The sequence below is a fragment of the Panthera tigris genome, chromosome D4 (genome assembly GCF_018350195.1).
Source record: "Panthera tigris isolate Pti1 chromosome D4, P.tigris_Pti1_mat1.1, whole genome shotgun sequence".
NCBI classification, from domain to species: domain Eukaryota; kingdom Metazoa; phylum Chordata; class Mammalia; order Carnivora; family Felidae; genus Panthera; species Panthera tigris.
This window is the reverse complement of record NC_056672.1, coordinates 45,801,582-45,815,367: the sequence shown is the minus strand read 5'-3', so window position 1 is coordinate 45,815,367 and position 13,786 is coordinate 45,801,582. Positions and strand designations below refer to the sequence as shown.

General features: G+C 42.3%; 1 protein-coding gene and 1 long non-coding RNA gene across 6 annotated transcripts in view; one reads left to right on the top strand and one right to left on the bottom strand.

Moving 5' to 3' along the window:
• LOC122232930 overlaps positions 1 to 6,248 on the top strand; it is a 36,896-nt gene extending 30,648 nt beyond the window's left edge. For both annotated transcript variants that reach the window (XR_006210312.1, XR_006210311.1), the window contains 2 exons: positions 2,918 to 3,035; positions 5,745 to 6,248. This is a non-coding gene — a long non-coding RNA (uncharacterized LOC122232930). The remainder of the gene's footprint in view (positions 1 to 2,917; positions 3,036 to 5,744) is intronic.
• LOC102955883 (methylthioadenosine phosphorylase) overlaps positions 1 to 13,786 on the bottom strand; it is a 41,754-nt gene that overhangs the window by 10,550 nt on the left and 17,418 nt on the right. For 3 of the 4 annotated variants that reach the window (XM_042963346.1, XM_042963345.1, XM_042963344.1), the window contains 2 exons: positions 13,202 to 13,315; positions 3,551 to 3,653 (listed from right to left, as the gene is read on the bottom strand). In XM_042963346.1, coding sequence (XP_042819280.1) covers positions 3,551 to 3,653; positions 13,202 to 13,315 — 217 coding nt within the window. The remainder of the gene's footprint in view (positions 1 to 3,550; positions 3,654 to 13,201; positions 13,316 to 13,786) is intronic. The other variant, XM_042963343.1, reaches the window with a different exon arrangement.

Genomic DNA, 13,786 nt, shown 5'->3' with positions numbered 1-13,786 from the left:
TTAACCTACTTAAGCACTGCCAGAAATTCACTTAATCTTTGTATGTTGTTTTCTCATCTGTAAAATGGTAATAAGATTGTATTATAGAAGTGTTGTGCAGGTTAAAGGAGCTAAGGAGTATACATTACAGAACTGTGTTGGGCATATTGTAAACACTGTGTAAAAAGCCAAACCGGTCTTCTAACAATTGTTAATTTTGGCACCTTCTACACACGTTTGCCAAATAATTGACAAAGGTTCCTGGGGTGCTTTAAATATAAAATGGAGAGACTCAATGTCAATAAAGTCTCCAATTTAGGCCAAAGTATGTCTAGCCTGCATGTGTCGGAACCACATAAGCAAATTAACCTATTTCTTAAATAATTTTGGCAAGAGCCTTGGCAACTCCAAATTTAGAAGCGTGACAAGTCATAGGACAGTGAACAGTTGATGTTATATCATGTTTATTTATCCCAGATTATGTTGAAAATAAGAGTATGCTTAATAAAAACTTTTCCCTAGAGTACAGGTTATAAATTCAAAGGCCTAAATCACTCCTCTTTCCCCTACCTACCCCCGCCACCTCCAAATTAAGAATATACCCAGCCTAGGGGTGCCTGGGTGGCTCTGTTGGTTGAGCATCCAACTTCGGCTCAGGTCATGATCTCCCAGTTCGTGAATTCAAGCCCTGCGTCAGGCTCTGTGCTGACAGCTCAGAGACTGGAGGCTGCTTCAGATTCTGTTTTTCTCTCTCTCTCTCTGTCCCTCCCCCGCTGGTGCTCTGTGTCTCTCTCAAAAATGAATGAACATTTAAAAAATTGTTTTTAAAAGATATAGCCAGCCCAGTCCTGTCTTCATTAAATGTCTTTTAAAATCCTGAATAACTAAGCTGTATGTCTGGCCAAACTTGAGCACCTCTAGAGATGAGTGAAGGAATAGCACAACCACTTGGTACACTGGATTATGGCGTGTTAAGTTCTCACGTCACTCTGGGAGGTGGGTGCATGATGGTGAGGAGGAAGAAGAGAAGGCTTCTTTGGGTGTGGACCAGCTACAGTGACAGACCCTGGGGTCTCGTCACTTTGCACCCCCCACAAGAACAGAGAACTTCAACACTATGTACCAGAGATACAAACCACAGGCTGACTGAGAGATCTCTGGGTCTGAGGTCAAGATGCTTTCATTTACATGTTTTGAGCAATCATGATGGAATTCCTGAACCTACCACCATCCTTCAAATATTATCAGCAATATTAGATCACCAAGCTAAATATATTTTATGTGTTAGAACTTGCAAAGACTGTGTCTTCAGATTACCTCCTAAAACGACATGAAGTGAAAATATTTTGGGGGTACAAGTGACATGGGACAAAAGATAAACACTACAAAAGGATATTATTCTGTGACGAGTATTTTTTCCACCCATGTCCTAGTGAACCAATTCACCTCCCCAAGGGAAATCACCAGTTTTTTGGGTCAGTTTTCCAAAAAGACTCTATTTGCATGTAAATATTTTCGTATTTACCTCTTTATAACACAAGTGGTAGAGCAGTACAACCATTGTTCACACCTTGTTTGCCACTTGACAATTCTTCCTCATCAGTACATGAAAAGTCATGTGAATGTTCAAAGTTAAAGTAATAATTACCAAGGGGCAGCACCATCTACTCTTTACATTTCTGGACAATATTTACAAATCTCTCAGAGTATGTAGGAATAAAGTTATATTCCAAAGGTTTATTTTTCTTTTTTCTTTTTTTTAGTTAGAGAACACACACAAGAGGAGGAGGGGGTTGGGAATGGGGAGAGGGAGAGAGTGGGACAGAGGGAGAGAGAGAATATCCCAAGCAGGCTCAACATTCAGTGTGGAGCCTAACGTGGGGGCTCCATCCCACAACTCTGGGATCATGACCTGAGTTGAAATGAAGAATTGGACGCTCATCTGCCTGAACCACCTAGGCACCTCTTTCCCATTTTCTTAAACTGCCTTTCCTAGCACTCTAAATGTTGGGGGGGTCCCTTGACTTGGCTAGACCAATAACTGCTGAGTTAATGTGGTCTCAAGGGAGGCCAAACTCTGTTACTGGAAACTATCACCAAGCCACCACATTTGCATGAGTTCTGAAGACATCATTAGTATTTCCCTTACCCTACACCTCTACTCCTAGTACTGTAAATCAGTGTTTTCTCTGTGGGACAAGATCTCAAGCGTATCTCTCCCTAGTCTATTTCTTCCCAAGCTGCCCCCATTTGGAAATGGATGAGAATTTTATATACATCTAATTAACCCTGGAAAACAAATTCATTATGTGGACAGATCTGTGTTTCAGAGGGAAGACTAGCACCAACATTTTGATATATTCTGCTGCTAACTACCCAGAAACATATACATCCAAATACAAAAATACAAACTTAACCTTCCATTTTTTTAAAACAAATAAAAAATTACTTTCACAGAAATCAGAGGGAACCAACAAGCAGTGGTATATCTGAAATGGCTTCCCTGCCCCCCGATCCCCCGCAACTCCTGGTTTCAGATTCTAGAATTTTGAGATCACAGTGAGGTTAAGATGCCCTTGCTGTTAACCACACGGAACCTATTTTTACACAATTATGCAGGGTTGAACATAAAAGTTCTTTTACTTTCCGTATGTAGGTATTGAAATTATCTGAATGAGTGGCATGGTTAGGTACTTCCACTGGCATTTGTAGGGCTATCCCCGTAGTTCTGAGATTTTACTATAATCCTGGAAAGGAGGCTGGACAGTAATAGCCAAACTCATCTTAAAAGTCAATGATGCCATTCTGAAAATTTACAGATTATCACTAATAACTTAATTCATAAAAGCAGTTACCACTCATTGGATGTCTCATAACAGGTATAGTTCAAAGCACTTTATGAGTAATAACCTATCTATCCCTCACACATTTCTATCAGGTACATGTTATCATTATCTTCATTTTCCAAGTGGGGAAACTGAGGCTCAGAGGCATTAAGAAGTTGTCCAACAAAACACAACTAAGCAGAAGAGCAGAGGTTTGATCCCAGAACCAAGGTAATCTTGTTCTAGACTATACATCCTTGACTAATACGCTGTCCTACACTAAATTATTTAAAAGGTATTCTGGGCCACCAGGGTGGCTCAGTCAGTTAAGTATCCGACTCATGGTTTCAGCTCAGGTCATGATCTCATGGTTCATGGGGTCATGCCCTGAGTCGGGCTCCATGCGGACAGCTCAGGGCCTGCTTGGGATTCTCTCTCTCCCTCTTTCTGCTTCTTCCCTGCTTGTGTGCACATGCACCCTCTCTCTCAAAATAAATAAACTTAAAAAAAGGTTTTCTGACAGCAAAATCAAGTCCTATAAAAAGTAGCTTACATCTTTGAGTGATTCAGCTTATAAATGACTGAGAGGCATTACTGACACAGAGAAACTCTTCGTGAAACCTTGCCCAAGAAGCAAGCTTGAGAGGTGGAAGAGGGACCATGTGCTTAGCCAATTAGTCTAACTCTAGATGCCACCCCAAGCCCTTACAACTTATTTTAGCGCACCTTCTAGAAAGACTACAAACCTCTCTCGTTTTGGGGCAGAACGGCTCAGCCATGGGAATATGGCATACTCCTCTGGCACAGGAGTGACTTCCATCATAGAAGGTCTGAGGCCTTATGGTGGTCCTATAAAATAAAGTGAAAAAAAATCTTTTTTAAAAGCCATCACTCCATCCTCTGGCGGCTGGGTGAATCAACTTTATCTAGGTCAGCATCTTGGTGCCTGCTCCAGAATCAATAGCTCTGGATATGGTGAAGGCAACTATTGGAAAAGCCACTCTGGAATGGTATTTGGCTTTTTTGGCTCTGGGTTGGTGGCAAAATGCTTCCCACCAGGTCTGGTGACTATGACAGGACAACCAAAGTGGACTGTAGGCACAGCTCAACTTTGGGCTCAGGAGGCTGGGTAAACCACTTAAGAAGTCACTATAAAATCCCCAATCATTATAGATGTAGAGGACTGTACAGTGAACCCCATATATATCCATCACCTGGATTCAACAATTCAAATGTTGTCAAGCTTGCCTCATCTGTTAGCTTTTCCATGATTGCAAATCTCAGACTTTGTCATTTTACCCCTCATTAGATGGACCAAAATATGTGTACTTTTCACTGCAATGTCATTATCACATCTGATTAAAATTAATTCCTCAGCACCAACTAATACACAGACCACATGCAAATTTCCTTGATGCCCTCAAAAATGTCCCTTTTTTTTTTTAAATTTTTTTTTTCCAATGTTTTTTATTTATTTTTGGGACAGAGAGAGACAGAGCATGAACGGGGGAGGGGCAGAGAGAGAGGGAGACACAGAATCGGAAACAGGCTCCAGGCTCCGAGCCATCAGCCCAGAGCCCGACGCGGGGCTCGAACTCACGGACCGCGAGATCGTGACCCGGCCGAAGTCGGACGCCTAACCGACTGCGCCACCCAGGCCCTTTTTTTTTTTTTTTAAACAAATGCTTTTTTAGTTTCAAGTTCCAGATGAGGTCCTAAACTTGCATTTGATTGACCTGTCTCTAATGAAAGTAATTTCTGCCCTCTACCCCCAATCTTATTTTTTCATGCCTTTGGCCCACTGAAAAAGCAGCCATTTGTCCTGCTCCACTTTTGGGAATCTCTTTGCCACCCCATTTAGCTTGTTGCTCTACCCATCATAATTAGTTCTGAACTCTCTTAGTTCAACTTTTTGGTAAAACATTTTTGAATCCACAAAGAAGAGGTTAAAATTAACCCAGAGCCAGAGCCAAATCACCCTGCAATTTTCACCCAAAGTTTTCAGAATAAAGCACTTTCTATGTCCTTTATATTGTTCTCAACTTGAACTCATGAGTAATACAGGAAAGAGACTCTTCATCTTTCCTACAGAGGGGAGGGCTGGAGAGGGCCAGACCAAGGGAAAACAGGGGAAGGTAGATCACTTAATGTCTACTTCCGGGGACGGGAGAGAAGGAAACAGCATGGAGAATATACTAGTTCAGTTTATACAGCTGGTGGGTCCGCCTACCAAAATTAATGTTACTTTCATCCTGTCACATACCAAACAGGGACACTAGCTGGCACCAAAGCCACCTGGCTCAGTAAGGAGGCCTCCGTGCTTTGCGGGGATGAAAACCTAGCCTGTACTCCTCCCAACCTTTTGTCATGTGTCTCAGGGGAAGGCTAAGTTAACTCCAAAGCAATTCCAGATGGGGTTGAAGAACAGGTCAAATGACTGTTCCAGCCCATATAAGCAGAGGCTTTTCTCTTTTTGTAAAACTAACCAATAAAATGGTGCCACGTACTCCAGCTCTGGCTTGGTATCTGCCTTCCATGAGTCAAGTATTAGCAATATCCCCATTTACAACCATGATCGAGTACAAAAACAGGGCCACAAAAACCTCTAGCAGCTATACCCCAATGTCCACGCAATAGAACCCACACCGTATCTCTGTCCCCCTCTCCTCTATTTCTACCCCTTCTTTGCCTAATCACTCCTCTCTGTTCTGAACTTCTATCTTAAGACAAAACATGTATTAGTTATGCTTTATGTTATGTCATATACATGTGATATTATTAACTATAGTTTTCATTTCCTCTGTCAAGTGGAAGATTTTACATTTTTCACTTTAAATAAAGCTCTTTAACCACTAGCTATATGGCTTAGAGCAAATTGCCGTATCTTTTTGATTTTCCATTTCCAATCATAAAATGTAGTTTATCCACCCATTTATACAGGTATTATGAGGATTAAGTCAATCAAGATGTCCAGACAAATGCCAGCAGCTCGGAAGTGAGGTCTGGGCTGGAGATGGAACAGAGAGCCAGCACCAAGGAGAAGCTGTGGTTGAGGCTGGAGCCTCAGAGCACTCAAGCCTGCAGGGGCAAGTGAAGGGGACAGCCCTGAGGAGGCAATGAAGACTTTAATACTAATATTTCCAATGGTTTCAGGGCTAGGCTGTCGAGATCCAGCAAAGAAAGGAGCTAATGAGAAATACCTTGCTTCACACACCTGCCCACCTATCCGTGGTGTTTCATATAACTTAAGTGTCAGTACATTCAATGAAACATTTAATGACCTAAACTTCAATTGCTATAAATAGCAATACTCCTGTCCAGCATAAAATAAGGCATGATTAATGCTGAAGGAAATGCTGACCAAGGGCAATGGGGGTTTATAATCATAGGGGACAAGAGTGGAGTACATTTTCTTTGATAAGTACAGTAAAGTATATAAATGTATTTTCTTTATGATTTTCTTTTTTTTAAATGTTTTTATTTATTTATTTTTGACAGAGAGAGAGAGAGAGAGAGAGAGAGAGAGAGAGAATGTGCACGCGCGCGACAGAGAATCCTAAGCAGGCTCCACGCTATAAGCACATGGGGCTTACGCTTGTAAACTGTGAGATCATGACCTGAGCCACAATCAAGAGTCAGATCCTCAACAGACTAAGCCACCCAGGCGCCCCTTCCTTAGAATTTTCTTAATGACACCTTCTTTTCTGTAGCTTACTTTATGGTAAGACTATAGTACATAATACATATACCAGATAAAATTCACGTTAAATGACTGTTATCAAAGGCTTCTGGTCAACAGTAGACTATTAGTAGTTAAGTTTTGGGAGGTTAAAAATTATACATGGGCTTTCAACTCAAGAGGAGTCAGCACTCCTAGCCCCCATGTTGTTTAAGGGTCAACTGTAATTTGTTACAGCATCAACAGGACACTAATACATATGCTCACATGGTTTAAGATACAGTCAACTGAGTTCTGGTTTCTGCAAGTAATAAAGAAATGACGCTGAAGGCTGTCCCAACTCTTGCTACAGTTAGCAAACCTTCCCAGCTAGGCAAGAGGATTATCATTTCACTTCCCCACTAGCTTAGGACCCCACCTGGCAGAAAGACTCTTGAAGTGACTGATCTGGCTGGCTTTACCGCTTACTCAAGAACTCTATGCCTCTAGGAAAGTCAATCTGATGTCTATGCACCTCAGTTTTTATCTGTTTTCTCATATTCAGAATGAGAAGTAATACAACCTGCCTTCCAAGGTTGATGTGAAGACTGAATGAGACACATGAAGCAAGTGCTCAGCACTAGCAACTACTGTTCAGGGAAAATCTACTTCTGTACTTGCCACGTGCCAACCTCAGAGCCTGACGTGTGTGTGGACCTCAAGGCAAAGGTGCACAAAAAACTGTGTGAGGCTATCAAACCCGAATACATGCTAAGAGACGTTATGTGTACATACAAACAAAAAACTGCCCATGGTAGAGTGAAGGAGGCAAAATTGTGTTGTGTACTGGCAAGAAAAATGACTTCAAGACTGCCAAGGCACTTTCACACACAAAATAGGGAAAAGCCTAGAAAAAGATGGACTGGTAGGTTGTTTCTGAATCAAGACTCTTAAATCAGCCGTAGGACAGTCATTTGTTAATAATTTTCTTTTGAAGAAACGCTGAGTTGCAAACAACTTGTCCTACAGCAGAAGCAAACCTAACTGCACATCTCTGAGGAGGCACATGTCCCCAACAGGCCTCAGCATGCAGGAACATGAGTCAATGAATATACTGGCAAAGCAGGGCCAACGACTACTCATAAGGAGCATGGCTTTGGGGAAATGATTCCACCCACATAACTTAAAAGATATCCAAACAATAATGTGCATGGGAAGAGACAAACTCAGTTTCTGAGAAACCAAATTCAAACAAAAAAACCTCCCAGTCCCTCTTTTCATTACAGCCTGGGCTCTGAGGGAAAGTGGAGGTGTTCTATGTAGGTCTGTCACAGCCACCTTGATGCCCAGAAGCTGTGCTAGCAATTTATCCTACAGGGATGTTCACACAAATACAAAGACAACTGGACACACCAATGTTAACTGAACCAGTTAATACAAACAGGAAACTGAAAACAAATTTCTCACTTAGAAGGCAACTTAAATAAATCACATACCCAACAATGGAAGAGCGTATAGCTGTTAGGAAGAAAGTGATGGTATCTGACTACACGTATGGAAAGATAAGAGAGAGATGGTGAAAAGGGAAAACCGCATGTTGTGAACTAGAATAGAATAAAAAGAAAAACTGTTCTTTTTCTAGAATTCCTACAGTCATACAAACGTATTTTCTTTGTGTTAAAGAATATATAAATGTATATAATATGGACTCACAAAATGCTTGATTTAGTTAATCATATCTCTTTTTTTTAGTTAATGGTACATCTCGACGATTTTTCTAGATCAGGACATAAAAATCTATTTGTTTAAAGTGCTAAATAGAAAGCCACAGATAGGCCAGTATATTTATTATACAAAAAATGGGTAATTAAAAAGGGTACAACCAGTATCTCTGCATGAGCTACCTTGTACACAGTTCTCCCCTCAGAGAGTTCCCCCCTAAAATTTCTTACAGGGCCGGTTTAGTGGTAACAAACTCCTTTAGTTTTTGTTTGGGAATTTTTTTTCTCTCTCCTTCTATTTTGAATGACAGCCTTGATGGATAAAGAATTCTTGGCTACGTATTTTTCTGATTCAGCACAATAAATATATCCTGCCACTCCTTATGGCCTGCCAAGTTCTGTAGATAGGTCTGTTGCAAATCTGATCTGTCTTTCCTTGTAGGTTAAGGACTCTTTCTCCCTTGCTGCTTTCATGATTCTTTCCTTGTCTGTGTATTTTGTGAATTTGACTATGATATGCCTTGTTGATGATTGGGTTTTTGTTGAATCTAAAGGGGGTTCTCTGTGCTTCCTGGATTTGGATGTCTATGTCTTTCCCCAGGTTAGTAAAGTTTTCTGCTATGATTTGCTCACATAAGCCTTCTACCCCTTTTTCTCTCTCTTCATCTTCTAGTACCCCTATGATTTGGATGTTACTCCTTTTTAATGAGTCACTGAGTTCTCTAATTCTTATATCATGCTCTTTTGCCTTAGTTTCCCTCTTTTGTTCTGCTTCATTATTCTACATAAATTTGTCTTCTATATCGCTGATACGCTGTTCTGCTTCTTTCATCCTTGCCCTTGTGACATCAATTCGAGATTGCATCTCAGTTATAGCATTTCTAATTTTGTCCTGACTAGATGTTACTTCTTTTGTCTCTGCAGAAAGGGATTCTATGCTTTTTTCAACCCTAGCTAGCATTCTTATTATTATGATTCTAAATTCTGGTTCAGACATCTTGCTTGTATCTGTGCTGATTAAGTCCCTGACTGTCATTTCTTCCTGGTCTTTCTTTTGGGGTGAATTTTGTCATTTTGGAGGAAGAAAAAGAATTAATAAAATAAAAATTGAAATATTAAAAACACCACAAAATCAAATAAAGAACTGAAGATCCTAGGTGTGTTTTGGTCTAGTTGTTGAAAGAAGCTGGACAGAATAGAGAAAAAAGGGAGGAAAAGAAAAAAAAGGAAAAAAGGAAAACGTTTGAAAATTTAAAAACATAAATACAATAAAAAAGAATAAAATGGAATGACGAAGTAAAATAGAAGTAAAAAATTTACAAAAAAGTAAAAGTATAGTAGAAAAAATTAAAGAAAAATTTTTATTAATATGGAAAATAAAAATAAATTTTTCTCTTTATGTATTCAAGAATAAGAGAAGAAAAAAATTGAATAGACGGACCAACAGAATGAAATATGATTGGAATTATGTCCAGTTTCTCTTGGAAGTCAAACTATGAAGCACTTTATGGTCTTAAACTAAGCAGGCAGAGACGTGTGGTGTTCCTCTAGAGCACAGTTGGCACAGTTGGATGGGGTTTGGTATAATGGCTCTGTTCTCCACTAGATGGTGCTGAGTTTACCAGGGTGGATCATTTGTGGTGCATGCACAGGAAGGGTGAAAATGGTGTCACCCAGCTACCCAGTCTCTAGTATCAGAACTCTGTGCTCTCCCCAACAGGCAATCAAGCGCCCCTCCTTTGTCTCCAGCTTCCGTCCACTCCCCTCTTCTACACTGTCCATGACCAAGCCGTCAATCAGCCTGCCAGGTGGCACCTCCCTCCTGAGCTTTATCTCAAATGGAGCTGTGTTTCCAAACCCCTCACTTCTGAGGGCCCTGTGGCTTTGACCCACTCCAATCCTCTGGGGGAGGGTCTCACCGAGCAATGGCCAGGTGCCAGCCTGCCCCAGAAAAAGTTCAGATCGTGTAGCAGCAGCATTCCAGGGATTATGGTAAATCACAACACACATCCGGTGCCAGGCTTCACCTTTAACATCCTTGTTCCAACACCAGCAAATGTAGCTGTTCTCCGGGGTCCACTGGGACCTTTGCCTGTGGGGAGGCCGCACAACCTCTACCAAATGTCCTCTCAGCAAGGGAACCACTTCTCCTCATGTGGCCTGAGGACCCCTCAGACCCTGCTGTCTGCTCCTAGGAATTCACCTTTCCCACTACAGCTCCAACAGGTATCAAGCTGCGGAGTTTCAGACTCTGCACTCCCCTGTTTATAGTGTCTTAACGGTATTTAAACCCTCTTCTTTGTATTTTCTCCTTTCTCCATTTCTTGTTAAGCCCCTTAGAGGTGTTTCCACTCTTTCTCTTTCTCTCCAGCTGCTTTCGGGGGGAGTGCTTTTCCTGTATTCTCTCCCCCACCACAGTCTCCATCATCTCTCCGCAAGCAAAATCAGCTCTCTACCCTCTACGGCTTCTCTCTCCCCTAGTTCACTTCTGTGTGCCATGCAACTGCCAAGTTCTGTGCTTCAAGTTGTGCAGCCTGTTGTGTTAATCCTCAGATCAGTTTTTAGGTGTGCAAAATAGTTTGGTGTTGATCTAGCTGCATTTCAGGGATGAGAGAGGCAAAAAAACCTTCCATGCTGCTCTGCCATCTTGGCCCCTCCCAAACAAAGAGCTTATTAGGACATTCCTTCTCCCCAGGCTGTATTGTTAACTCAGCCTTGTGGGTCTGAGCTGGTACTAATCACCACTGTGTGACAACCCTAAGCGAGTGCTCCCAGAGAGTAGTGGATGCTTTGTTTCCAGCACTTTTCTGATCATGTCTTTGTTTCTGTTCTATTTTCTGGGAGTAGTCTGGAAACCAGCTTTGCAGGAGACACACTGGAGAGGAGGGATGTGAGGGAAGTGGTTGACAGAGAACAGAGGGTGGTTCAAAGCACACACAGGTATGACCTGAGGATGGACTCTCCATGCAGGGGTGACCCAGAGCCATGGCACTGACTGCCAGGTTGAGGCAGTACCATGGGTATGATCAACTTAGGAATTTTCCAAGCAGGGAAGGAAGAGCTCAGGTGGGGTGAGAGTGTGGGGTTAGAAGACATCCAAGGGGGGTAATTTAATCTTGAATTACAAAGTGTGAGGTATCTCTGGGACCCTGTCCTGTATCTAGTGGCCAGTGGGATCTGAAGGGGGAAGGCACAGCTGGGAAGTCTGTGTGTGAAGGGTGGGTGAGGTCACAGGCTCTGGATGCTAACTGGACTTCAAACTCCATGGATCCCACTTACTAGAGAGTAATGACCAATATCTTTGAGTTTTAAGTCTCTTCAACCATAAACTGAGAAAATTACACTTGTACGTGATGAACAGGATTAAAGGATTTGTGGCACTTGGTAATAACCCCCAAATTGGAAGCTTATCAGCATTTTTAATAAGAGAAGGGATATGAAGCGAGGCAGTAATAAGGGAACTAGGTTGCGGAGCAGAATGAGGAAACTCTCAGGAACATGGGTATAGCTGCCCCTGCTTCCTGGACAGGTGGGCAGGAAGATGGTAAAGGCTGGGCACACAAGTAACTGATGAGAGGGAGGGGAAGGAACATGGTAAGTTATGCCTAATAGCTTCTGTTTTTTTCATAAAGAAGTAATGCTCTCAACTAAGAGTGAAGGAGAGGGGCAGGAAGCAGTCAGGGTTTGAAATAGCTGCTCACGGGCATGGAAAAAGGGCTAAGGGAGGGCTTCCTGTGAAATCCTTTACCAGAAGCCCCATTAGTACCGATAAAAATCCACGCCATGACCCAGAAGTTCAAAGACTGGTGATATAATGGACAGCAGAGCACACCTCAACCTCCGGGTCAGTCCTTGGCAGGGGCCCGTTCAAACAATATTATACCATGACCTCAAGGGGGGAAGCCCAGGGCTTTGGGAGGGGGAAATAAACTGACATAATCCCTTACCACTGTGTTTACAGCGGGACTTTCCTGATGAGTAAGCAAGCAAGCATCACAGCCACATTACTCAAACCTTTCCCTGACGTAGTGAAAAAAGAACGCTAAGAAGAGGGAGGCTATCAACTCAAGAACCAATCCAGCACCCTCATTTTGCAGATGAGGACACTCAGTGACAAAAGAGTTTGGGGGCAAAGCCAGGGAACAATTCTGGACGTTCTCACTTCTAAGCCGGGGCTTCTCCCACTGCATTCTCCACCAGAACCTAACTGGGGGCCTCAAACGTTAACAGGCTAACATGTTAACGGCATTTTGCAGAAAACATCTGGCAGTAGGAATCACACCCTGTTTTTCATCTCAAATTTTTTATTGTATTTTTCTTAATTGTTTAAAAAAAAAAATCCTTATCTGCATAACATTCCTGATAAAAGCCACTATTAGAAAGTAAGAATCTCATCTTTGTCCTTCACAGATGTTTGCTAGCCCCAGCTCGAGATAGTTCCGATAGCTATAGCAGTTTAATGGGTCCTACTAATCTGCATCTTAAAAAACAAACAAACAAACAAAAAAACAAACAAAAACTTAATAGAACGTGGGCATCTTTCCAAATAGCGTACCCACATATAGAGAATTCAATTCCTTTCAGTAACTATCAGGATCGATGGTGAAGAGAAGAGTCATGTATGGAACTGCTGGAATCCTCTACCCATGTGTACCAGGCACGACATGGAGAGTCAGTAGTTCGGGGTGACAGGTATACGCTACACACACAAGAGTTTGCATCACAGAAGAACCCCCAAATTATGAATCTCGGAGCATCTCCCTTGTGAGATCCTTTTAAAGTATAAACAGCCTCTCAACAGTCTCTTAAGACAGACAGAAAGATCAAACTCCTTCCCTAGTTCAAAGGGACCACGGAATGACCGTCAAGGAGTGAAACAAGTCCCATTCTTAACCATGTTTTATCCCGAACTGTCAAATGACCTGTGGCTCTGACAACAAGAACCTCCATCAAGGTAGAAGAAATGGATCAATCAAACCCAGTTCCATCAGAAGGCACGAGGCACTGAAAAAACTTACTGTGGACGAACCTCCCACAAGTTCTCAGTACTTGTAGAACGCCATTTGTAACTGGTTTGTGAAGAGCGTTGTGCCTGAAGCCCAGGACCCAGGGCAAGGGAAGAGTGAAGAAACCTGTCACCGTGTAGGAAGAATAGGAAAATGACAAAACCAACACATTCTTCTGGTATTTAAATTCTAGACCATCCATTTTGCTTTCCACAGCTGCCCTAATCATAAGCACAAGATATTATTTTCACTTTAAATATTTGCTAAGGCATTTCTTTGCATGTCTGAGAAAGAGATGCATGACTGCACACACCCCAAAAATACTTGGAGCCACTCCCCTCCCCACCTGTCTGCTGTCCTGCTCTCTCCATGTCAGCCACACCCAGGATTCCCCTTCTCTCAGGCCCAGGCTTTCAACTTTTCACAGGCTGGAACACAGCTGGAGAGAAAAAAATTACTTTCAGAAGACAATGAGCTCGGGGCACCTGGGTGGCTCGGTCAGTTAAGCGTCCAACTCTTGGTTTCAGCTCAGGTCACAATCTCACAGCTTGTGAGTTCAACCCCCACACGGGGCTCTGCGGTGACAGTGTGGAGCCT